Raw genomic sequence first — 27,160 nt, 5'->3', positions numbered from 1 at the left:
GTCACTAACGTGCACTACGTTCTTGTAATGGCTTCCTGTGTTTTATGTTTTGCAGCTCTCTGAAAGATGGAATATTGTTCACCAATTTTAAAACCTATTCATACAGATTATCGTAGGCGATATATTACGCCGCCGCGAGTCAAATTTAGATTGTATCAAAAAAGACGAGACGCCTTTTCAAAACGATCATCACAATGCTTTCCAATTTACCAGAAGAGGTGCTGTACCAAATCTTGTCAAATTTGGACTACAAATCTCTGAGTCGCCTCTCTCAAGTTTGCAGAACTATTCATCAATTTGTAAACCGTGACGCTGTCTGGAGGAAAATTGCCAAAGAGTTGTTGAACACTGGAATCACTCGACATGGAAGAGACATGTAAGGAAACACGATCTCTGGCAGTCGAGTGACACATTGCCAAGCGTTTGCGTTGCAATATTGGAAGCATGTCATGTTTTAATGCCCCCAATACCTCCATGCTATGTCTCCCCTAACCCGTTCACTTCATTAGCTTTATCATTTAATATTTCCATTGCACATTCACAACACACATAGTGCCATATTTCACACAGGAAAATAAAGGTCCATTCAGTTCATCATAACACACGAAGGGCTTTTATAAACAGGGATGCAAAGCAGACATGCCAAAGATTGGAGAGAAATGTAACTAGTCACATGGGTGTTGGGTCTCATCTGTTTTACGTTACAGTGTCATCTTTAGTGTATTACTTGTTTCCTTAGTGGCTGACAGACTGACTGTGGCTATTCGCCACAGTCTGTATTCTTATTTGTCCATCTCTAGAAGGACTCTAGGTTCTGTGGGTTGGCTTTCCATTGGCAGAACACTCTGTCTGCCTGATAATAGGCACCAATCCACTTCAGTGTTTTCTAGCTAGGACAGAGCGAAAAACATAGACGCTAATCAAATCAGGCATCGCCTCACAAATAACATGCAAAGGGTAATGTAAATCCACTGGCCAAGAGCTCCGGGACTGCTTTCTTTAGGACTTAGCCCTTCTGAGACAGAGAGAGAGAGAGAGAGAGAGACAGAAAGAGAGAGTCATACACGCACACCGAGAGGAGAGAGGCTACCTCATACAATTTACGTGTATCACAAATGATGGGAAATTGGTCCAAATAGTGATTATATAAGCACCGTCTTCCTGTGAAAAATAATACAATTATTTATCAATTGTTGCTATACAATATATTTTTTATTATTCACCCATTTCCAAGCCCTATTGCATGCACCATCATTATGGTACCTATTGCTTCTTCTTTTGCATTTTATCATTAACATAGCTGTCCTTGCAGATATCCACATGTGCCCCTGAAGGAGAGGGTGAAGATGTCCCAAAACTGGTACAATGGAGTCTGCAAGATCGCCATTACCCTCAAGTGGAAGATAAAGTATGTTTTTTTTCCCTCCATTATTTCCCGCAACCTTTTAATTTAACAGTCATGTAGTCATCTCATAAATAACTAAAATAAATACTAGTACAAGTATTTAGCATGATACCCGACGCTCACCACTCTTCATCATTTAAACCCTTCCTCTTCTTCTCCTCTGTGTCCTTGGTCCTCAGGCTGTTGCCATGGTTACAACTTGACGGTGACGCCCTCTTCCTGTCCCAGGCGGCGGAGATCGGGGCGTACCATCTGCGCCAGGACCGGGGGGGTAGGCACACGCGGAACCTGGTGGCGGTGTTCTCGGGCCACAGGGGGGACGTGTGTCGCTTCACGCTCACCGACTCTCATCTCATCAGCGGCGGAAGGTAGCCTGGCCGTCGCTCATTGCTTCGTTACTGTTGGTTATATTATTGGTTAGCAAGTGATTTGAACGGAAAACCAATGCGCTCAAAGCCGTGCATGATTATAATACAATTTCAGCTAAATAAGTAGATAAAAAAACCTAAACGTTCTATAAGCAAGTAACTAATATCTAGTCATTGAGTCTTCACCATTCAATATTATCCATATTCAAATATAATCAAGCATGGTGCAGTTAATATCTATATACAGTATGTATCCAATTAACATGAACAAATGATTCCTCATGTGTTTCCATCAGTGACGGTAAGATCCTGGTACACAACAGACGAGGCCACGGGCGTGTGGAGCTGCTGGGGCACAACCAGGAAGTGAACTGCCTGGACGCCAGAGGCGGACTTATCGTCAGCGGTTCCAGAGACCGTACGGCTCGGGTAAGATACGTCGATAGACCCCTAGGACGGGTTCACTGTACTGAAGATGTACCCTAATTAATTCTGTTATTTGGTGATTTGTTTTCCCCCTTCAGCAATTTTCTAATGTCTTTCTAACCAGATTTTTTTATGGTAGGGGTAATCTGGTTGTTATGGTGTCTGACTACAAGCTGAAACGTTCCTGGTTCGAACCCAATTGTCCTTAACCTAAACTTCAGGCATCGTTGAGCATGAAACCTCCGTAACCCCTATCTGCTCCATTAATGACATGTATCCAAATCCACAGTAATTTACATTTACTTGAAGCGCATCATTAATGACTAAATAATAATGGTAGTTACTGTGAGACGTCAACCTTTTACAGCCAAGTGATCTTAACAGTCTAATGTCAACATGAGTTTAGCAGTCCTCCACTATGACCACGAGCCACAAATGTCTGCCAGTTTGATTTCAGTTTGACCACAAGGCCTTGTGTGATTTTAAGTCGGCTGCGCTTCATGCTTTGGTACAAACAGAACGTGCAAATTAGTTGAGGATCAGCGCACAGACCCGTGGAAGTGTTTGATTTACATACATGGCACGCTAAATATGGGACGCTTTTCCTAAACAAATTCCTCTTGCAGATCTGGACCTCGTCTTCCACTGTGCCCCGAGACACGGTTGCCCTGTACGACAGAGTGTGGTCTGTGGCCATCAGCCCTGCGTTGAGGTAGGCATCCCATCCAGTCCCTACTTGTGTTTAATTGTATTTATTTATTTCATAATATTTATAATTTTTATTAATTTTAATAACGGTTGAAATATAGCTTCACAGGGAAGCTTAACACGTGTTCAGTCTATCGGGATAGAAATTGAACCCCCCCCCCCCAAAAAAAAACGTAGTTCTCTACAACAGTAAGAAATAAATAGTTTTAAGTAACTCACCGTTTTTCCTTTAACCTACAGGCTAACTGTCTAGCTAATGATCAAACTGTGGTGTGCTAGCTAAACCAAGGTATTCCCATTTGATTGGCCTCTTTGTGAGGTCTTTGATTTCTCGCCCGTGTTCACACCTAATACAACAGTCTCACCAGGCGGTAACAGTATCCCTCTTTCATCACTCGTAACCAAGCAGAGAGGCAGGTGATCCGTCGTCTGTCTTCCCACAACACGTCCCCTAGCTCCCAGCGTTGGTGGGTTTCTTTCCTACCGGGCGTTGCTAGTTATTAAAGCCATAAGCTAATGGATAACATGTGTAGGCCGGGGTCATTTCACAAAAAACAATATCAAGTACTTTCGTTAAAGTACAACTTGCTGAATTATTTTGAAATAACTAATTATTTCAGGTTTACAGTTAGGCTGTAAGGCAACCTACGTACTGATACGCCCCCATCAGTTCAATTATATTTTTAATTTATTAAAACATTATTAATGTAACAATATTACGGTATATTCATAAAGGTGGGAAGAGAACTTCTTCAAACTCACTGATTTAAAGTTTAAAATACATAAAACACCCAACTTAACTGACCCAATGCTGTATAAAACATCCAAAACGTGCCAACGCACTCCCACATAAAACAACACTGGTTATCCTGTCTTCATGGGGACCAGGAGAGTCTTCACAGAGATCAGAGAGGAATGGGGCGGATTATCCACGTCATTAATTCTTCTAATTTGTGGGCAGGGATAGCAGGCAGCCCCCTGGTCTCAGCCCATCTGAACCTCCCCACCCAGGAAGCCCCGTTCCCTGCTCCCCAGTAAACCAGTGGCCTGGTTAATTAAAAATCCTCTGGTGCCCAGGTGTCAACTCACTGATGAAGCTATTAAAACTCCAAAGCGTCCAGTCCACTCGACTCGCTACCCCCATGACTCTTTCCCTACAAACACATACCTTTGCCTACCATGTCCTACTTTGGAAGTTATACCATAGATCATGCAAGAGATGCCCTCACCCCTACCTGCTCATTAATGACATGTACTGTATCTGAATTCGCCGGAATGGATAAAAAAAGGTATTGACTTCCCATTCATTCTTTTTCTTGTTTAGCAGCAGAATTTGTTGCATGAGAGAAAGAACCCCTTGCTTAAATCTGTCTGCTTTTTTGGTTTCTAAAATAATTTTAAATAACACTTTCCACCGTTTGTCAATGACTTCCGAGAATGCAGCTTTATATGACCTGAATTACGTTAACTATGACTTTTATGTACTAAACTATTAGATTACTTTACATGATGTATAGTCTCTTACAGTGATGATGTAATCTAGTAAAGCTTTGCCGGCGCTAAGACAACAGCACAAAGTGGAGTGGGGAGTGGTCAAGAGAAAAGTGGTGACACGTGCCTGAGCCCCTAGCCATGTGGCTAAGCGCTAGCGCATCATGCCGCAGGTTAAAGTTCATCTAAAACTCAAACATGCTGGCAAAGGTTGTCCAGTCGGCGGGTTGATGCACTCTCCAGATGTACTGCATCTTGAGACAATTAGGTGTCGTAATTCACTCACTTAACAGTTTGCCGCATTTGTTTACACCATGTGCTCCCTCGGGGGGCCAAGAAAAATGTGTTAACTGTGAAAAGAACAGTGTGGTCAAAATGTTTTCAGTTCAGGTCGACCTCAGGATGAATGGTATCTCACTTGAAGAGGCTTACGTTGCTCATGCTAGTGCGTTAGCATTGGCTAGGCCCCCAATGTCACAGATGTGAAGCTTCAGAAAAAGAAATAGCAGGCACATAAACCCAAGTAACACAAGGGAGCTCTCAGCTAGGTCTGTATTCCACAACGGCATCATGTTCCTTCCAATCGTCTCCATATGTTGAATTGACCAATGCCCAATGATATGATAAAACCAAAGGGTGGGACAAAAACAGAGGCTGTGCAATATCAAACTAATAATATAAAAATAAATAAATCTAATAACAACAATTTTTAGATTAGCTTAAATTGGTGCCAAAGGTCTTTGTTTTGGGACATGATTGGTACGTGTAATTGTGTGCAAAGTGACCAATGGAGAAACAGTAAGAAGTCATGGATGTCCTGGATAGATGCTGATAATAATTGGGTAATTATTGTAATAGTTTCATACTCGGGAATTATTGTTTGTGCTCCCTAAATCAATCTTGGAGCTGATCTTACCAGTATCAGTATCGGAGTAAAGTAGTTAGCGGAGGGTTGCCGTCTGTTCCATGTTCAACAAAGCGGCGTATTGTTGTCAAGGAAACCCACCCTGTTTGATATCATCACCAAGACCTGAAAATTGACAGAATTTGCATGGCCTACTCCTTCTTTCCACCACACACACACACACACACACACACACACAGACACACACACACACACACACACACACACACACACATACACATACACATACACACACACACACACACACACACACACACACACACACACACACACACGTTACTGTTGTTTACCTTGACCCCACTCAGATGCACATGCACACTACTTTTCTATAGCGCACACACATTTACAAGCACACATGTACAAGCTACTGTTGCGTACCTTGAACCCACTCACACACAGCAGCGCATAAACACACACCCACACACATACACACACTGACACACCTCTCCCCGACGCCCTCTGTTTCCATTTCTGTCCGCCCGGTGTGGTGGTGGAGATCATGTCAAGGTCTGATTATCTTTGTGTTGTGACTTGGTTGAGAAGGCCAAGGCTGGCCGGGCCCGTCCCTGGGGAACAGAGATCCATTTCATCAGTGGGCAGCCACCATGGCCTATTGTAAAATATAAATTCCCTGTCCACTCACTTTCTCAATCATCTCTCCACCGCCTGCACAGACTGTGGATGGTGCCTGGAATAGTATGTGCTGAAATAGCACTGTGTAAGGTTAGTGTAATCTAAATTGAACAAAGGGAGACGGTATACAGCTCATATACTGTGGATTTAGACTTTTTAGATTGTCTTTTTGGCTGTTGGGTAGACCCCCAGATCAGATAAACAGTTTCTGTATTATTTTTGTCCATCTCTCTCGCACTCTTGCTTTCCTTTTCACGTTTCAAATTCTCTTTCTCGCTATGTATCTCTGTTTGTCACTTGCTCTCCCTCTCTCTCTTTCCCTTTCTCTCTCTCCCTCTTTCTCCCTCCCTCTTCCGACCTTCTGATCTCCAAGGAGCTAGAGGAGGGGTTGCCAACAGGAAGTCAGTGCAGGTGTTTAGCCAACAGGAAGTCAGTGCAGGTGTTCAGCTAATAGTTGACTCCAGAGTGCTCCTGTTGACCGAAGGGGGCCCTTGGCCTGAAACAAGACCGGGCAGGTTACAGTGTGAGGGTCAGCCTCTGTGCAGCGGCTCTTTCCATTCGTCTCCAGAGTGCAGAGTCGCGGCTGATAGGGTTTCCTGCTAGCCGCTAGTCTTGGATTAGCAGCTAATGGCCGCTCGCTCGATCGCCCAGCACGTCTAATGGCGATCTGGAGCAGAACTACCCGTGAGGGGGTAGGGTCCTCTAGGGAGGATGGAGATCTACTTACTTGGTACTTAAAATCAATTCCCATGCGTGTTTTGTAGTGTGTTTGGTACTGATGAGGTGTTGATTGTAAGGGTGGGGAGAGGGTGGTCTCGTTGTAAAAAAATTACTAAGTAGTTCTTAGAGTTTTATATCTTGCATATTTCACCCCCCAAAGCTCCGACAGAGCGAGAGTCAGAATGCTGCAAAGCAAACATCCCAAACTCGATCCTAGTCTAAATTGACAATTTAGACCAACAACCTTGTTGCGTCGGGCTGTCATGAAGTACCCCTTGGGGTGCCTTGACCAAGCCAACGCCGTGTAGTTCGGAGCGAGTGGTGGCACCATGGGTGGGCAGGGGGGGGGGGGGGGGGGGGGGGCTGGCTTCATACTGTCCACTAGCACTAGCTAACGTAACGAAAGGAGGTCCTGTTGGAGGTCGGTAAAGGAAGAAGCTACCCTGAGGAGAGGTGAGGGGACTGGGAGTAGGGGGGAGGGTGTGTGTGTGTGTTGGGTTGGGGGGGGGGGGGCCTATGCTTCTTCTGCTGGTTTGTTTTGTCTAGAATTCCTCAAGCACAACCACAAAAGATGCTGCTGGGGCCCAAAGCGCTTTTGAAAGCTCCCGAGAAAAACACAAAAAAAAAAGGGGGTACACCATGATTGTTGGATAAACCAGCCCCAATTCACCACTTTCTCACCAACAACAGTGTGTGTGTGTGTGTGTGTGTTGGGGACGTGGGGGGCGGAGGGGTTGATGACCCCTGACCTCTAGTATCAAAGTACGACAACCCCCCCCATCCACCCTCCATCCCTCGACCCGGGTACGCCTCCCTGACCACAGAGGCTCTCCTCCACCACCACCACCACCACCATCCCCACCACCAACCTGCCACCCAACCCCTCAACTACACACTCCCAATCCCCCCCCCCCCCCCCACCCACCCACCCACCCACCTCCCCGCCACCCCACTTAACCAGAAGAAAAAGGCTGAAATGCATGTCTTTTCTCTTTGGTCTCCCCTGGCTGGGCCGTCCCTGCGGCTCAGAAGTCAAGAATTCAATTAGTTAAAAAAAGGAGCGGAGAAGAAGGGGACGAGAGAAAAGAGAGAGGCAGCAACAATGCAGCAGCGAGGGCCGCTGTGAGCGTTCCCACACGCTACACACAGGGAGAGACGTCGGGCCCGCTCCGCAGGAGGCCGGAATAATCACAGCTCCTACGACTCAGGACCCGCTCATTACACACACACACACACACACATAGTCACACACTGACACACACACCCACACTCACACACTGACACACACACACACACACACTGACACACACCCACACTGACACACTGACACACACACACACACACTGACACGCACACACACTCGCGCATAGAGACATACACACGTACACTCACATGCACAGAGACATTCTCACGCACACACAGTCACACGCACACACACGCGCAGAGACACATACACACACTCGCGCACAGAGGCACACACGCACACATACACACATAGAAAAATACAAGCACACACTTACACAGATAAATACACATCAACACAGAACCCTTAACATTCTTTATGCTGACAGACCAGTGCACGCACACACATACACACACACCCATATACATTGCAGGCAGAGACATTCCCTCGGAAGAGAGACTCCGACATGCAGAGACTCCGACTATGCAGGCTCTTGCACCTCCCATGGTTTTACGTGCACTCACACACACACACACACACATTCATATTGTGTTTGCAGTGTTTACCAAATATGTTTTCAGTCTTGACCCTATGTCCTCTGATGTTTGTCCTTGGTAAACGCACACAGACAAACACATTCAAACACACACATGCTCCTGGTAAAAAGACCCCTCATTCCTGGCGGACTAATGCAGGTGTTACTAGGTCTCAGGTGTGCAGGGAGAGTTTCCAACAGGCCTGATCATATGTTGTTATATGTTAAGAACAGACCTATCCCTAACCCCCCCCCCCCCCCCCCCCCCCCCCCCCCCGCTCTCATTTATGATACTGCACTTTTTAAATGTAGAGCAGCCCATTCCAATACATAAAAAAGGACTGGGTCAATTCCTTTTATTTCACATTCCTCAGTGCGGAGAACAAATTGGATGGTATGATTTTGCCATGGTGTGTCTTGAGCGGCTTTGATATTTTGGACCCAACTACCCATCATGAGTAGTGATTAACCGATTTACTAAAATGCAGCCGACATGGTGATTTTTGCAAAAAAAAAACCTCAAACAGCAAGTGTCTGATTGACATGTCAAAAATAATATAGTTTGTTTTCTATTTTTATACAATGTAAAGATGTTTTGTGCAAAGGAGCATGTCTGTGAATCAGGCTATACGTTCCCCTGGTGCTCTTTGTTCGGGATGGGCATCTCTAGATCCTTCTTAGTTATTCTTTGGGTTATGCTAGCTAGCTAGCTAGCTAGCTAGCTAGCCGGCTTCTGGACCTGTGGGAGCGATGCGCTGTGGCGTGCTACGTTCCAGCCCGTTGGACACAGCGGTGTGTGTGTGTGTGTGTGTGTGTGTGTGTGTGTGTGTGTGTGTGTGTGTGTGTGTGTGTGTGTGTGTGTGTGTGTGTGTGTGTGTGTGTGTGTGTGTGTGTGTGTGTGTGTGTGTGTGTGTGTGGAATGTCCTGGTGACCCCAGACAGCGGGCACACAAACAGAAGCCAAAAGGGCCGAGGGGGGGGGCGGGGGGTGGGAGGTGTTGGAGAGGAGGAGGGGTGGATTGCTGTTGGAAGGGATGAGTTTTCTGAGACTGTGTGTGTGTGTGCGTGTGTGAATTTCAGCCATAAAAGTATGTGTCGGGGAAGGGAACACCAGTGTGTGTGTGTGTGTGTGTGTGCGGTGTGTGTTGTGTGTGTGAGAGTGTGTTTGCGCATGAGTGTGTACATATGACCGCCCATGCATATCGGTGTGTCAGAATGGATGGTGAGACAGACACAAAATGATAAAAACGGTGTGTGTGTGTGTGTGTGTGTCTTATGTGCGTCCCAGTGTCAGCGGGGGTCAGCCATCGCACCCCTCACCCTCGACCCTCCCCCCCTCCCCCTCCCCTCGCCCCCCTGCCAGCCTAGATATAAAAGCCCCGTAAGCCCTTTGAGCTGGGACATATTTAGAAAACAGATAAAAGCACTTTTTACAAACTGGATACACGGCGGGCACAATGCCGGGGTCAAGCACAACAAATTAACAGCCCCTTCTTTCTGACCGAGGAGCCCCGCGCAGGGGGGGGGGCTCAGGGCCTGAATGGGGATGGGAGGGTGGGGAGATGGGGGGAGACTAGGGGAGCTGGTGGGGGGGGTGGTGGTGGTGCAGGGGCGGGGTGGGGGGGGGGGGGGGGGGAGCATCGCTAACCAGCCCCTGGAGACCAGAGGCCTGCACGGCTCAGCATTCCCAGAGCTAGGTTGCGAGCGGCTCTCTCTTAGCCATTCATAGGTAATTGGTTCTCTGGGGTCTTAGATAAATAGTGACTTACCTTCTATGTGTTTGTATTATTCTCTCCCCTCCTTTCTAATAGGAGCCTTGTTTGGAATTCCCTAATTCCAACAGATGGAGGGAGAGAAGAGAAAGAGAGAGAGAGAGAGGGAAAGAGGGAGAAAAAAGTTTGACTGCCATTCATAACTACTGTTCTATTGTGAAAGGCAAGAATGTTAGTTGTTGACCACACAGAGTTACAGGACAGGACAAAGTGAAGTACTGAGTTTCTTCTATCTTTCTGGTACTATTTCATAACCACCCGGTATTTTATACCTTCTTCGATTATAGTTTTTTCCACAGCTAAATGACAACTTCTATTTTAACTAAAGAATTTCAGATTTAGGTATCAGCAAGCTGACGGAAATTAGACATCCCAAACATTTGTATTTGTTTGGTTCATTTTCCAAATAAATGCCACTTAAGCCATTGAAACGCATCTGGCATGTCCTGTTCCCAGTGTCGGAAATGAACACCTGCCACTAGCCAATGGCGGATGGATTTTACAATTTGACTGGCACAATAATTCAGGGTTATGTATTATGTATGGCAGGTAAAAAGGATGTGTGACCCTGCCTGTCTCTGTAGGTACAGGTCCTTGAGACAGAGACCTATACTCCATCTACTCCTTAATACCTACAGCGTTCCCAACCTGGATTTTAAAACTGGGTTTTCCAGTGTCGTTAGATGAGATGTTAATGATTCACTACAAGTCCCTTGGGACAAAAGTACTAATTGGTAATGGATGCAAACATCAATCGTAGAGCCCTTGAGTGTAGCTTCGCTGGCCTAAAGAGGGTTAAGTCTTTTTTTATTATTGGTGTGATGAATTAAGGTGTGAGAGTGTTGAGGAGCAGGGTTAAGGAGGGGGAATGTGTTGCTAGTGGTTTTGGGGAGGAGTGTGTGTGTGTTTGTGTGTACAGGGTCAGTTTAGAGATAACCATATTGGCACTGTTGGACTCAACACCTTGTGGAGCCCTCTGCTTGTGTGACATAAACACATTACCGGTGGATTAGTACTGCTCCACTTGTGTGCAAGTGTATGGGTTAGTGCTTATGTCTTTCTGAGTATGTGTGTGTTGCTTGGATAAGTGTGTCTGTGTGTTTGTATGTGTTCCTGTCTGTCTGTGAATGCCCAGGGTGGGGGTGTGTGTGTGTGTGTGTGTGTGTGTGTGTGTGTGTGTGTGTGTGTGTGTGTGTGTGTGTGTGTGTGTGTCGGGCTGGGGGTCCCAGCAGGGGCTGAAATAGTTTGTGTGACCCTGCCACACAGACCCTTAGATAATACAACCAGCTGATGAGGTTACCCAAACGGCAGCCCAGACCCAGCGTGCTCCTAATGATGGAGAGAGAGAGAGAGAGAGAGAGAGAGAGAGAGAGAGAGGGAGAGGGAGAGGGAGAGGGAGAGAGAGAGAGAGAGAGAGAGAGAGAGAGAGAGAGAGAGCGCGCGCCAGGGAGCCAGGGAGAGAGAGAGCCAGGGAGAGAGAGAGAGAGCCAGGGAGAGAGAGAGAGAGCCAGGGAGAGAGAGAGCCAGGGAGAGAGAGAGAGAGCAGAGAGAGAGAGAGAGGGAGAGCCAGGGAGAGAGAGCCAGGGAGGGAATGATATGGAGCAAGGAAGGAAGGAAGAGAGTGAGTAAGAGAGAGGCAGAGAGCCCGGGAATGATATGGAGGGAGAGCGAAAAGGAGGGAGTGGGGCGGGAAGGTGTAGTGAGGCACAGATGGGGGGGGGGGGGGGGGGGGAGAGCAGTGGGCGTGGGGGTTGAGTTTGACAAACATTTCCTGCATTCATGGGAATTCGTTGTGTGAGAAAATACACAGGGATGAGTTTCATGGGTATTCTGAAAAAGTGGTTCTATGTTTTGTACAATAGTTTCTGAAATGGGTTAGCCAAGATGTTTTCAGGCAATATGTTGTCTTACAGTATTATAATACTACTTGAGTATTAAGATGTATGAATATTCAGATTTCAGGGAAATGTATATGTTCCGTTTTTGGAAGAGAAGCCATCTTATTACAATTATATTGTGTGATAATGAGGAACTCTAAACCCAAATCCTTGACCCAAATCTCATCACTAGATTATTGCCAATACACAGCCATGGTTATTCTTTATTTTTTTCTTGCATGGTTGACCATGTGTGGGGGTTGAACAGTGTGGTGGTTGAATAGTGTGGCGGTACTCGTGCGGGGGCAAGAGACACCTTCCCGACATTGGGAGGGAGAGAGAGAGAGAGAGAGAGAGGGAGAGAGAGACTATGACATCAACTGTAATCAACCAAGGTGTCGAGGCCGGATCAGACCTTCATCGAGGTCGCCGGAGGAAGTAAACCGTAGCAGGGGGTCTGGGCGATGTTCCCTCCCTCCTCAAATCACGAGTTCACTCCATCACTCGATCACAGCGGTCTTCCCGCCTCGCCACTGACCTAACCTGGCCCATCTCGTCCCCCAGCACCAGGGGAACTGCTGAAGGGTGAGTGATGTGAGTAATGGAGAGTAATAGGGTCCGGCGAGCGAGTGTGACCGCGGCCCCTATTGTATCCTGTGTCAGCGGGGGTCAGAGGTCGCCCGCTGCGCGTACCCGTCCAGATCCAGCCCCAAACTGATTGGGTCGTAAATGAGTTTACCCAACACTAATTACTGGGGGCCTGCCAAACGGGCCGCACCGATTAACAGGCATGACAGCTGCCTCTGTTGCCTGGCTTGTCCTGTTTCCCCCCCCCTCCCCCCAACCGAAACACCCATCTTCGTCTCTCGCTCTCTCGCTCTTTCTTTTTTTCACCCGCACCTATCCCTCTCCCATCAGCCGCTCCTCGCCGCAATCCCCCCCCCCAGTGTCTCCACACTGCGCTGCACGTTCGGTTTGATCTCGGACACATTCGTGCTGATGCACAAGCTGGTTCCCATCTTGGTACTGTTTGATGAAAACTGTGGTGAATGGATCTGGTGGGCTCACTTTAACACTAGAATTAATCACCTGAATTTACGTAGAAATTCTGAAGAAATTGAGTCAGCGATCGGGTTGGTTGTAAACATAGGAGTAGAATCGGGTCAATTTGAGTCAAAATGTGTTCAGGCGGTAAATGATGACCAGAATGATTTGGTGTAAATCACAGAAATGGTATCTTTATTAAACAACAAACCCTCATGTGCATTAAGCCTTTTTAAAAGGATGCATGAATCTGTCCCCTCGATCCACTACCATAATTGAGGAACCCACCTCCACTTCCATTCTGTTCTTTGTGTCATGGGAAGGAACTCCACCTTTGGTGACCTTTTTGGGTAATCCCAAGTGGATTTCCCCCTGGCACCATCATAGGGACCTTTCGGCAATCCTTGAGAAAGTGGCTAAAATAAAATGAAATGCTGAACCCATTCAGGTGGCTGAATACTAACAATGCAACTGGTTAGGTCTACTTTGAATGTGTTAAATTCATATCAGCTTTGTTTGGATGAGCTAATGCCCTAAGTAGAGTTTGTTATTTTTAGCTTGTGAACTAAGAGTTTGGGTTAGGTTAGCTTGTTACTCTGTGTTTTTAGGATAATTTGGGGTAGATTAGTTTGTGTGTTTAGGATTATTTGCATCAGGTCAGTGCGTGACTTTAAAAGAGTTTGTGTCTTTAGAAGGGATGTGTTTTGCTAACTTTTGACTTGAGAGAAGTTTGGTTAGGTTCACTTATAACTCAAGAAAAGTTGTTATGTTAGCTTGGGACTTTAATAGAGTTTGTGTTAGGTTAGCCTTTGACTTTGGAAGAGCTGGTTAGGTTAGCTTTTGAATTTAAATAGTTTGTGTAAGGTTTGCTTGTCTCTTAATAAGAGATTTGGTTAGGTCAGCTTCTGACTTGAGAAAAGTTTGATTAGGCTAACTTTCCACTTTAAATTTACAGTTACAACCTGTTTTGAAGTTACAACCTGTTTTGAAGATATTTTGGGTTAGGAGAGCATATATTGCTCCTCCTTGTATTACGTTTTTCGTCAGAGTTCAATTTGATTCTATCTCCTTCGCCTCTAGGTCATTTTATCCTCACAGACTGACTCCCCCCCCCCCACACACACACACACACACATCGGGGCCACAGCGCCTGCGTGGATGTGTCTTTGGTCCAGGGTGCCGACAAGCGCGTCACTTGTAGCCTTTCTCCCCTGTGTGTTAAATGGCGGGCCCTTCCCCCTGTCCATCAACCCCGTAGGAGGGCCTTAAGCCTCAAGACATTGGCCCGGCCCAACAGAAGCCCCCCTACCGGTACGGCACCGCGGGCCGCAGCTCCACCCTCCACATAGAGCCTTAGTGCCACCCCCCTCTACACCCACCCCCACTCTCACCCCTCTTTTACCTCTCCCTCCTCACCTCCCCATGCATGGCATTCACCGCACATACCTAGGCTGCTAATTCCAACCTGCCCGGCCAATCATAGGAGCTCATGTGTGGTAGCCCCCTCTTCAACTACCCCCCCCCACAAACAATGGACAGTGTTCATGGAAGGGACTCCACATGCAGGAGGGGGTCTGTGGTTTGTTTTTGTTTTTTTATTTTTGTTTGCTGGTGCTTTATGCTGGGATCAAAATGGTGAATGACAGCTTGTCAATATGCTAACGAGACAGTCACTACAACGTTTTACAAAGAATGAAAATATCCTCATGTGTACATTTTTGTCTTTTTGTGTGTGTGTGTGTGTGTGTGTGTGTGTGTGTGTGTGTGTACGTGTGTAGCTCCTTCGTCACGGGCACGGCGTGCTGCGAGAACTTCTCCCCGCTACGCGTCTGGGACGTGGAAAGGTGAGTGTCAGAGAGCCCCCCCCGCGACATAGTTCCACACACTGGGTTCACCACCTCCGAGCTTGGACCCCCTCGGGAGCCTCTGTTCAGCCGTAGTCTGTTCAGCTTACCCAGAGTAATGCCCTTTTTAAATACACATACAGCACACTTGAAGTGGAACCGTCGCATTCGGATATTTGCAAATATGAGAGAGTAGTGCTTTATAGTGCGCAACTCCGTTCCACTACACTTAACTACATCAACTCCATTCCCGGGAAACCAATTGCGGGAAAGTCGGTCCATTGACGTAAAGATCCAAACTCTTCTGAGGTTAATCCTGTAGGAATCCTTGAACAAGTGGCCTTACATCTGCTCCTTGATGAAATGAATTCACTCTTTGCGGCTTTGTGTGAAACATTTTGGGTCTGCTTAATGAATAAATAGAATGCTTTCAGCATTGTTTGTTGTGATATTAGCTAAAACACTCCCGTGTTGAATCTCAGACTTGCATCTAAAACGGCTTCCGAAACTCTTTCGGTCGCCCCTGGTTGCCCATCTTTAGTTCTTCCTCATCGCCTCCTCTTGTTCCCCTCCTCCTGTTGTTCACCACCTCCTTTATGTCCTCTTCCATATCATCATTCTCTTCTTTATCCTCCCATTCCACCTTCCCGGGATTCACATGGTTGCGGAAGATTCCGGAACATTCTTGCGCTTTGTGGCGACAATACCAGCAATTAATGTTCCACAAAAGTCAGTTGGGTCCCGTATATTCAACAGTCAAACACCTCGACTACACGAGACGTCATGGTGGGCTTAAACCTGATACATCCCTGACAAGGCCGCGGTAATTCCCAGCTTTACCTGCGGCCAATCAAAAGGCTTCGACACGACACAGGGGCCCCACGCACTAAATGGGACGCTTCCTGTACTCAAAAAGACAGAGAAACCTGAGACAGGTGACAGAGAGAGGCAGAGAGAGAGAGAGTGGGGGAGGAAGACTGAAAGGGGAGAGAGATAGAGTGATGGAGGGAGAGATGTAGTTTGAAAGAGGGAGTGAGAGGTAGTGTGAAAGAGCGGGAGAGAGACTGAGGGTGAAGGAGGGAGAGAGCGGTACAGGCAAAGGGTGAGGGAGGTAGACTGATAGAAGGAGAGCACAGAATGAGGTAGAGAGAAACGACGAAAGGGACAGGGACAAAGGTAGAATGAAAAGGAGAGAAAGCAGCAGAATCAGAGAAATGTACTTATTTACATGTTGTCGCTGTGTTAAGTAGTGTTAATTTCTAAACAAGAAAAGTGGAAAAAGCCTGTCTCCCCTAACATTATACTGTGATAAATTTCAAAACCTTCTCCTTACAGTTTTTTTGTTGTCATCAACCCATTCTCCTCCTACATGATAATCCCTTCACAAGCAGTTATCACAGACACACCACCATCACATCAACACACACACCCTCACACGTTCCCTAACCGCTACCAGCATGGACCACCCCCCCCCCCCCCCCCCCCCCCCCCACACACACACACACACACACACGCACACACACCCTTGCATTGTGACCGCATGCTCCCCTTTGAATCACGGCCCGATCTGAGCCTAGACATCACACAGCCCAGTGGTCCACCTGCACAGCAGCTCCACAACAACATCCCATACAAACAGCTGCCCCAGCAGAGCCCTCTTTAACAGCACCACAACAAGTGTCCCATCCGGGGACTGTTCCTGTGTCCCTTCTCCTGGCGGCTCTTTGTTGTTGTTGTTGTCTGCTGTGCTTCTTGTTGTTTGAGGTGAGACGTTGTGGTGAAACAGAGGATCTTAGCGGGTTACGATGACAGGACTTGTCCACGGAAAAACCCGAGAGATAAATCCCGTCAAACATGTTTGTTTGACGGGAAATTGTGCGTGCATGTACAATTGACATGTATTTAGGTAAAACCGTGGCTGTAGGTTGCAAGGGTTATATATTATAAATAGTAATTATTATAATTTAGAATATTTCCTCATTTATTGTTTTGGATAAGAAGTCTGCAAAAAGTTCATTAATATTACCAACAATATATGGCAAACAGATACCACATTTGTTGCAGTTGATAAACTTCATACATTTTACCAAGTTTTTCTGTCTGGGTCACGCGATTATGATGTGCTAGCTAACCATAGCTTTATCGCTAATCTATTTCTCTTTCCCAGTTCCCGCATGTTAGCTTATCACCTCATCTTATCATGTATCATTTTTTATCTCAACCAACACAAGCGGGCGCTGTGTGTCACACACGGCTCATCATCCCTGAAGCGTTGCAACTGTTTGTGGCTTTCTTTCTGCACCACTTCCAGCAGCTGGACGATGGTTGTCGCTGTTCTTATCGGCCTCTTCCAGGGATGTGTCACTATGGTGTCCAGTTTCCAATCTCAAGATTAGATGTGTGTCTGAAAAACAAGTTAGAATCTCTTCCCATTGTCTGCTGAACAAGTCACACGATGAACAAATCATCATTTGTTCATCTTTGTCGTCAGACAAATCGGCCCCTTCTTCTGGTCAGCACACATTTTTCTTTCAAATCAGAAAGTTAAACCTCCTAATTCATTACGGTCCGCTCACTATTTCTTCTCATAATACCGACTCCCCTCCCTTTCCATTTACAAATCGCCTTCTCTTTGTTGACCCTGAAAAGTGTTGCCGTGCAAATCGGGGGGCAAAGGCAGAAGAAAAGAGGAGGGCCCCATAGTGACCAGGAGCCCATTCAGCCCCTGACTCTTTGATTTTGATTTCATTTAACACATTTTTCCCCTCTACCTTCCCACTTCCCACCCCACTGACTAGCCCCCCGCCCCCCTCCTCCCCCTCCAGTGCAATTAATACTGTGTCTCATCTTCGGCACAAAGCAGCCCTCTGATCAGCCATACGAGATGGGAGTGTGGGTGGGAGTCAGGGCGGGCGGGCGGGGGGGCGTCGGGGGTTACAGAGAGAGGACCCCACACCAGCAGCACCTTTCGGACTGCCACCCAACTTTTCAGGCCGCCTTCGCTCATGGCTAAACACAAGAGAGAGGGGGGGGGGGGGGTGTATGGGGCGAGACAAAACCTGCATCAAAGTGGAAACGTCCCCAACCGTCACTCCTGACTCCCAAGATTCCCCCCTCGGTCCCCTTTCACAAACCCCAACTCTTTTCTCCCGTCTAATGGCCTGGGTGGAGATTCCTGGCATTCCTGTCTGCCAGTGTGTGTGTGTGTGTGTGTGTGTGTGTGTGTGTGTGTGTGTGTGTGTGTGTGTGTGTGTGTGTGTGTGTGGGACTGTCTTTGTGTGTGTACCTGCATGCACCGGTCATTGTGGACAGGTCTCTCTCTCTCTCTCTCTCTCTCTCTCTCTCTCTCTCTCTACCTCTCTACCTCTCTCTACCTCTCTCTACCTCTACCTCTCTGCCCGTAAACCCCCTTTGCGTGCCCATGCTTGTGGGGACGTACCTTTGTGGGGACGAAGTGCTCCAGGGGCTCCGTCACTCTGGGATGCTAAGGCAGTGTTCCCCTGGGAGATTGCTGCCTTGTGAGTTTATGATATTTGATGGGGCATTTCATTTTAGGCATTTTGGGTCCTTATCATGACCAAACTACTATTAACTACTAACACTGGGAAATTGATATTAGAGCTTGACATGTTATTGCATATTAATTGCTTAGTATTTAGTAATGTAAAAGCCGCCGTAATTAAATTATTAAATTATTATTAAAACAAAATATGTGTGAAAAGTGTTATACTCAGCAATTGGTTAATATTGTTTTGAATACCCAGTAGGCGCCGCAGAATATTAACATAATGGATCATCTTTTGATTTCAATAATAATATCGGGCTACATATAATCTAAAAAGTTTTTTTCATAATCAGTCGGCCATCATTTAAATGACACCAGATGTTGTTGGGGTTAAAGTGACATGTGGGGAAGCAGATCCGCAACAACCTTAAGAACTTATGGTCCTGATAATTCATTTCTGACCTAAAAGCGGAGTCAAGGGTCAAGCAGGTTGGGAACCACTGGGCTGGGGATGGTGTAAGTGGCTCCTGGCCCCTGGCTCCTTTCTGTTTGTTTTAGGTGCTGAAAACCCCTGCATGGGGTCCCTATTCTCCACCTGTCTGATTCCCCCAGTACGTCCCCAGGGCTCCTCAGCTTGGAGCTCAGACTTAGTCTTTATAAGGGCCCCACCGACAACTGCTGTTACAATTAAACACACGCACTGAGACACAGGCAGACACATGCACGCACACACATACGCAACATGCATGAACACAGGCACACACACACACACACACACACACACACACACACACACACACATCAACACACTCACCCAATAACCAATGCTGCTGTTACAATAAAACATAATAAATGAGAGACACACACATATACACATGCCAACCACTGCTGTTGTAATGAAACACACACACACACACACACACACACACACACACACACACACACACACACACACATACATACATACATACACACACACACACACACACACACACACACACACACACACACACACACACACAGAAAGACACAGAGACACACACACTCACACACAGACACAGACACACACACACAGCCACTGGCAGAGACTCACACTGCTATTCTTTGCCAGTCCCAGACTTAAGAAGAGAATGCCTCCAACCTCTCCTCTTTTATTTTGAAGTCACTCAATTCATTCATGACTTATTTCACTGTGTGTGTGCGTTTGTGCATGTGTGTGCGTGTTGTGTGTGTGTGTGTGGCCCCTAAAGTGAGACCAGACAGGCTTAAAGCAGGACTTACACCCTGTATGTGGCCCCTTCATAACAATCAGTAAGTCTGTGCCCCCTCTGGGGCGGTCAGTATACTCACCTCAATGCAATCACACAGGAACAGCCCTCGTTTTTTGTAATCCACTGGTCTTCGCCTGGAATTTAGTCCTGACTTGATTGGCTAAGTAGCTGAAGTGTGTGTGTGTGTGTGTGTGTGTGTGTTTGTGTGTGTGTGTGTGTGTGTGTGTGTGTGTGTGTGTGTGTGTGTGTGTGTGTGTGTGTGTGTGTGTGTGTGTGTGTGTGTGTGTGTGTGTGTGTTGATGCTTGCTTGCGTACGTTTGTGTGTTTTTGTGTGGACGCAGTCCAGGCATACATGTATAGGTGCATGCTGCTTGTTCAGTGTTTATTGTGTGTCCTTCGTTCCACTGCAGCTATATGCATGTCCTACTTCCACACTGCAGCACCAACCTTGCACTGTAGTAGTAGTAGTAGTAGTAGTGGCGGTAAAATAACTCCTAATCAATCATGTGAGGGAAATGCAATTGTCGCAGCAGAAAATTCCAGCCTAGAAATAGAAGTGGAAGTACTGCAAATGAAGCCAAGCTCACAGTAACATTCAGATGGGACAACACGTACACGTTGGGTTGGCAGACTGGTAGAAGAAGTAGCAGAGAGGTAGTCTGGGTTGTTGAGGTGGTACGTAGCACACGTACACCAGGGGAAACATAACAGGGACTTCCCCTCTCTTCTTTTCCTCCTTCTTCTTCTTCTTCTTCTTCTCCCCTGCCTTCCCGCCGCATGCCCTAGGTCTTTCCTCTCCGAGCTATACTGTCCATGTGATGTCTTTAGCAGCCCGACCCCATCCCAGGGGCCCTTACTCTTCTCAGCCCGCGACCTTTCTACCCCCCCGCGCCCCCCCTCTCCGGCTTGTCCAAACGTTGGACGCGAGTCTCCGCAGCACGCCCTGGCGTTTGAACCGACCCCAGAAATGAATAAGCAAACACAAACAAACAAAGCAAACCCTTTTTTATAACCCCCAGCCAGGTTTTTACTGCTCCTAAGATCTACAGAGCGGATCCCAGTGAAGAACCAAATGTTGTTCAGTGATCCGCCAGCTGCCCCAGTGTTCATGGAGCACGTTGAGGAGCGTTATCAGTGAGGCCTTTTTGCGTGGCATCCAGTCCTCGTAAATACCTTGAGAGGGCCAGCGGCGGCTGAGGGCTAGGACCACACAGGCCACGGCCCACCAGCCCGGAGGGTGCGGTGCAGCAAGGAGCAGTACCCAACCCCTTGCTGTAACACCGAGGGCCCACTTCCCTCGGTGACCATCTACAGTGGAGGGTCTTGCCTCTTGCCATCCTTAGATCATGGGATTCGGAACTGAGCTCTCATTAAATAATACATGCTGTCCTGTATCCATCCGTCCATTTTGGTGTACACTTAAGCAAAATGAGGCTTGCAGGTGCCATCACGAGGAAGGATAGACAAACAAGCACTCCTCGGGTTCTTGTTAACTATAGTAAAGGAGTATAGATGGCTGATATGGGTTTCAAACTCCATGTTTCATTTAACTAAAAGTTGAAACTTGATAAATTGGTAAAAAAATGACACAAAACGGCATCAAGTTTGTAGGTATACAACGTCTGTCTACTGCCGTACACCGGTGTTGGCGTTCTGCACCTGGCGACCATACAGTAGGTGTGTTCCCCCTGGCTATGACTCGTACAGGTGACTATGCGGCTCAGCCCTCCCCTGCCTGTATGACGCTCTACAGTCAGGTATGCGTGAGGCCCGATCTCAGGTATTCGCCCGCCGCAAACCCAGACGTGCCATGAAGCCGATGGTCAGAGGGCGAAGAAAAGAACAAATAAACAAATCAAAAGATGGCTGTCATTCTGACAGATTATACGCTTTCCACCCGTCGTCCTGTAATCACGGGCGGCTCCATAAAAGACAGTGACCTAACAATTTTCCCCAATCCCTGCTGTTTTTGCTCCCTGCGCCGGCCCGTCAAACAAGTAGTGTTATGATCTTAGAACATCCCCCGGCGCAGATGTCAGGGCTGTTATAATGGGGGGAAAAAGCTTGCTCCTCAGTGTTTTTGACAGTGGTTGACCCTTTCTTTGCTTGCTCGTTCAGAAACGTTACAACATAATCGTTCATATCTTCAATCATCCATCCGTCATTCATCATTAAGACGATATGAATTGCCTATGTTGTGTGCGATCCAGTCGAGACGTCGTTAATTCATTATAAATGAACCGTGTTCGTATCGCCCTCTTGGATCGAATGAGTTTCCCTTTGTCCGGCATGTGCTAAGCCTCTTGGCTCTAGCAGTAGAGGGTAGGGGGTGTGAGCGCTGGTGGTGGTGGGGTCAGGGGGTGGGGGGGGGGGGGGGTGCTTGTGGTGGTGGTAAGGGGTCGCTACCCCACACACAGACACAGACTGAGCCCCTCATCATGGACTCCCCGTTGGCCCGGGCTTTAGTCATGAGACCCTGGTACTGGGAAAGCTCTCACCCAATAAGGCGCCCCGCGGGGAAGGCTCTGGACCAATAAGAAGCCCCCCTGCGGGTAAGACCAGGGGATTACCAGCCTGCCCTCCAGGGATCGGCCTCCAGGGCGACAGGGGAGGGGCGCGACTACGCCGGGATCCCCGGGCGCCCGGTCGCCATGGCCGGCAGCTTCCTCTAAATGGTTGCTAGGGGGCAGGTATCACGGGCACGGAGGGAATTAAACAGCAACAAAGAGATAGTTATTCTGCCATAATCCAGAGCCACGGTGCAAGAGTTGCTCTGTGGCGGGAGGGAGGAGAGGAGAGACCTGCAGGGGGAGAAAACACTGTGATCACAAGAGCATGGCGCACACTGCACGGGTCACGTAGTCACACACACTCACACGCACACTTGCACGTTTGCATACAAAAACAGGCTGCGTGCACACAAATACGCACTGGTCCCGATCACACACACGGGGCCCATACAAACGCGGGTCACATACACTCGCGTACACTGGTTGATTACCCGCACACGGGTCACATGCACACACACACAGGTCGCACACACACACACAAGCATAAACACTTACGCACAAAGCTAGGAGCGCTAACTTTCCTTTCACCACTTCAAGAATTTCCTCTTAATAATTAATCACTCTATACCAATAGATCTAATGGATCATCTGCTGGTTGGGAAGGAAATATTTTTAAGGATTGAAGCGCATCAAACTGAAACTAATTCAAATACAAGATGCGTGCTCTTAACCTCAAGTTTACCTGTTGAAACCCACATTATCATATCATTATACCACAGCCTTGTTGAATACTTGATCCTGGGTTGATCCGGTAACTTTGCAAGGGAGTGCATCAACGGGTCACCCTGCCTTTTTAAAAATTCTGAATCAAGGCCATATAGAACCTTGTGCAGTCCCCAAATCTTAAGCATATCTTAACTCTCTGTCTCTCTGTCAAGCTCCCCCTCTCCTCCTCATCCTCTCTCCCCCCCTGTCTGTCTGTTCCTCTCCACTGCTTATTTTCATTTTATATTTGACTGTCGAGTCCTCAGATGCTCTTAGTCAAAGCGCCTCGGGGTGAATTTAGCTGCACGTCATTAAGCAGCAGGTAGGGGCTGAGTCCACCCGCTCAAGGATGTGGGGGCCCTTTTGGTCAGGGAAATCCAAACTCACCGTCACCCCCTACACTGCGCTCTCCTCCCCGCCGGCCCCCCTGTCTCCGTCCTCCTCGGTCCTTCTCCTGGGGGTTAACGCCGTGTTTCCCTCCCTCCCTGTGCAGCTGTGAGTGTGTGAGCAGCCTGGGGGAGGAGTTCCGCCGCGGGGCGGGGGTGCTGGACATGGTGTTCGAGACCCCCCATCAGCTGTACACCTGCGGCTACGACACCTACATCCGCCTGTGGGACCTTCGCCTCAGCCCCAGGTAGAGCCCCAACCCCAACCCCAACCCGGTCCATCCTTGTGATTTTCTTTTGTGCAGAGTGTCAGATTTATAGAAATATGATTTTAGGTTTAAAATGTGCTTATTTTGTGCATAATGTGAGCTGTATTAATTTATGATTTATGGTTTGTCATTTGCATAATGTCGGATACATGAATTCATGATTTCGGGTTCATCACCATTCGTGAGCTTGAGGCTGAAACAGGGACAGAAAGCCGGGTCACCCGCCTGGTTTGTATAGAGCAGCTGTGTACCTTTGGGCTGCTGCTGCTGTGGCTGCACTACTCTGCCCCCTAGGTGTGTCTTATCTTCATGTGATTGTACTCATACACACAATCCTGCCCGGTCCATCCACTGTTAATAAAGAATATCTCCAGAGTGTAGGACTTTGGTAATGGACAACACTATGTGCACATTGACTTCTTGTAGTTATAATTACAAGACATAGGCTGTTGTTTCCCTAACAGGAAAAAAGTGTTGCCACAGAGAACTAGTGTGGGGTTCGCCAGCAATTGTAGGAAGATGTGCGTTCATATTGTTAATTAATCCACCTAGAGATGCAACGCGGGATTTGTTGAACACACTTTTACCTTTTCTGGGTCGATCAGGCAACATTTGTGCCGCTTCAAAAAAAGATTGTATGGAACATTTTTGTCGCTGGTGGGGCACCGTAGAACGACTTATTATTTCGGGATTCAGGGGGGCGGCGGGGGGTGGTGAGGGGTATATCTAAGCGAGGAAGAGGACGGAGGGAGGGAGGAAAGGGGGGGGGGGGGGGGGTCATTCAAGTAAGACAAATAAGAGCTGATTGGTAGATGGCTCTGGGGAGTTTGTGGGGGGGAGGGGCTGGGGGTGGAGGTAGGCAGAAGGGGGTACCTCTTTAGACATCAATAATTCACAGACCAAAACCAAGGCCGTCCTGAAGGGATGAGTGGGGGGGCGGGGGTCTGAGGGTCAGTGCCACAAGGTAGCGGTCGTCTGGAAGTCAGGGACCAGCCCAGAGTCTTCTGGACCAATCCATACGCCCGCTGAGTCAATCAAAAGAGTCTCTGAGCCAATGAGTGTGAACTAATGTGATCTGAGGGAGATTAACTAATAGACAGTGAGTAGATCGTGATCACTGCACCACTAAGACAGTGTGAGCCCGAAGAGCTTATGTACCTCATCTACAAAACCAACAGGGACAACAGAAACAAAGACCATGTGATTATCTGGTCCAAACTATTAACTAGAAACTATTTGGCATATACGGTTAGACATTGGTGTGGTGGCAGACTATGCAACTGTGTGTGTGTGCTGGTGTGTGTGTGTGTGTGTGTGTGTGTGTGTGTGTGTGTGTGTGTGTGTGTGTGTGTGTGTGTGTGTGTGTGTGTGTGTGTGTGTGCGTGCGTGTGTGTGTGTGTGTATATTCTTTATCTCTAAAGGACACAATGTTGGTAAGTGACCTTACCTTGGCTGGATGGCTAAAATTAGGGTGTGCACTTTTATTGTCCCTGTGTGTGTGTGTGTGTGTGTGTGTGTGTGTGTGTGTGTGTGTGTGTGTGTGTGTGTGTGTGTGTGTGTGTGTGTGTGTGTGTGTGTGTGTGTGTGTGTGTGTGTGTGTGTGCACGCGCGTGCGTGTGTCCAGACATCTCTGCAGCCCTGCTGTCTACCACCGGCTCCCCCCTCCATCACTTATTGATGAACCTACTCTAATGGAGGATCGATCTCTCCCCCCCTCCTACCTCCTCACCCCCCCCCCCCCCCCTCAACTTGACCGCAACCACCTCATCCGCTTCAGCCTGGACTGTCACTAACCCTGATACACACACACGAATACAAACACAGGCACACACCCACACACAGGCACAGGCACACACAAACACTTGTCTACAACTGAACAAGAGATGGTGATCCACAATGGTCAACAAACACCTGCACAGCGTGCACTCCCACTAGCATTGCGCTGTCAGAAAGAAATGCAGGCAAAATGGACAGTGGTGTATCATGTCACAGCTACAGTATACGGCAAATATACTTCCATCCAGAGCTGGAGCTTAAGATCAACTTGCAGGCTGAACCTATGAAACTTGCATTCTTTATTCGAGGGGACCCTTTATATGTAGTTTTTAGTTGTCTCTTTAATGTTAAATATGACAACTACCTGATAATTCAGTGGCCCATCAGTCCTGCGGATGCTAGGCTCCTCCACCTCCTTGGTTGAAAGGCTCTACTTGCTGTGTACCGGCATATAGATCAATCCTCAGGGACGAGCACCTGCATGTTGCTCTTTAAGACATCGGGCCATGTATAAGCCGGACGTCCTCTGATTGGTCTGCTGCTCCCCGACAGGAAGTGTGTGATGGAGTGGGAGGAGCCTCACGACAGCGCCCTCTACTGCCTCCAGACGGATGGGAACCACATGATCGCCAGTGGCTCCTCCTACTACGGCGTGGTGCGCCTCTGGGACAAACGGCAGAGCAAGTGTCTGAAGGTACGAGTTTGTGTTTGTGTGTCTGCGTGTTTGTCTGTTGCCGGTGGTCCCACTCTCGGTTAGACAAGTAGATGTCTTCCTGTTAGATCCACTGAAAGATCTAAACATATCATGGGTCCTGGACAAAATAGGGATCTTCAAAGAAATCCACAACGATATAATTAGTCAAGAACTGTTTGTCACTAGGGGTGACCTGATGGACCATGTAAACGCGATCATGAGTGTACATGGGTTTGTTCGTCCCTCACCTGGATAACGACCTTAAAGGTGACATATTATACCACCAGGTGTGAGTGTGATTAGCCATCACAAGCCGTTGTGAAAATCGACCTCTTCTGACATCACAAGTGGGCGTGTCCACCTAGATGTGTGCTGGATAGATCAGTCTACCAGCCTACCCAGTGGACTGTAGCAAGCGTTGCTCATCTATCCGTCATGCCTACTTTAAAACGGCTTGTAATGGCTAATCACACTCCCGCCCGGTGGTGTAATACATCACCTTTATCCTTGGTTTACTCTGCACAAGCGGGTTTCTCCGTGCATGTAATCGAACTCCCTCCTCAACCCCCCTCTTCATCATGACCCCCCCCCCCCCCCTCCCTGGGCGCAGTACTTCCAGCTGACCACGGACCGGGTGAGCAGCCCCGTCTACTGCCTGAGGTTCTCCAGCTCTCACCTGTACGCCGCCATCGCCACCGCCCTCCACGCGCTGGACTTCAGACGCAACGCCCAGGACCTGCTCTGCTGACCCCCACCCACCCACCCACCCATGTCCCAGCAGCGCTCTGATAAAGATTTATATTTTTTTGGAAGTCCTACACTTTTCACGGATAGGTTTGGGATGAATTGTAGTTTTTTAACAGAGACATGTTTTATTGTTTGAAGCATGTTTGAAAAGGAATATGTGACTCCTGCCTTTTTTAAGACGTGTATTAAAAAGGTTCTCGAAATTGTTGCACTTGTTGTTAGTTTGTCCGTTTCATTTCAGAATCTATCTCTTATCAGGTGTCAACATGAAAGACATTCAATTCTATATGATGCATACCTCTCTTAG

The 27,160-nt window shown here is 47.7% G+C and overlaps 1 protein-coding gene across 1 annotated transcript; it reads left to right on the top strand.

Moving 5' to 3' along the window:
• fbxw4 (F-box and WD repeat domain containing 4) lies at window positions 1–27,060 on the top strand. The gene is made up of 9 exons (XM_030379519.1): window positions 1–376; window positions 1,313–1,408; window positions 1,585–1,773; window positions 2,070–2,202; window positions 2,826–2,911; window positions 14,865–14,930; window positions 23,475–23,615; window positions 25,965–26,106; window positions 26,717–27,060. The coding sequence occupies exons 1-9, from the start codon at window positions 195–197 to the stop codon at window positions 26,852–26,854; spliced, it is 1,173 nt and encodes a 390-aa protein (XP_030235379.1). The 5' UTR covers window positions 1–194; the 3' UTR covers window positions 26,855–27,060.
• The last annotated feature ends 100 nt before the right edge of the window (window positions 27,061–27,160 follow it).

Source organism: Gadus morhua, chromosome 15 (assembly GCF_902167405.1).
Source record: "Gadus morhua chromosome 15, gadMor3.0, whole genome shotgun sequence".
Taxonomy (NCBI): domain Eukaryota; kingdom Metazoa; phylum Chordata; class Actinopteri; order Gadiformes; family Gadidae; genus Gadus; species Gadus morhua.
This window is presented reverse-complemented; position numbering and strand designations above follow the sequence as displayed.

Excerpts from the sequence above, each read along its gene's own strand:
- fbxw4 (XM_030379519.1), top strand. The coding sequence starts at position 195 with ATGCTTTCCAATTTACCAGAAGAGGTGCTGTACCAAATCTTGTCAAAT. Across the intron at positions 1,774-2,069 it reads CATCTCATCAGCGGCGGAAG|TGACGGTAAGATCCTGGTAC; the intron begins GTAGCCTGGCCG and ends TGTTTCCATCAG. Across the intron at positions 26,107-26,716 it reads GGCAGAGCAAGTGTCTGAAG|TACTTCCAGCTGACCACGGA; the intron begins GTACGAGTTTGT and ends CCCTGGGCGCAG.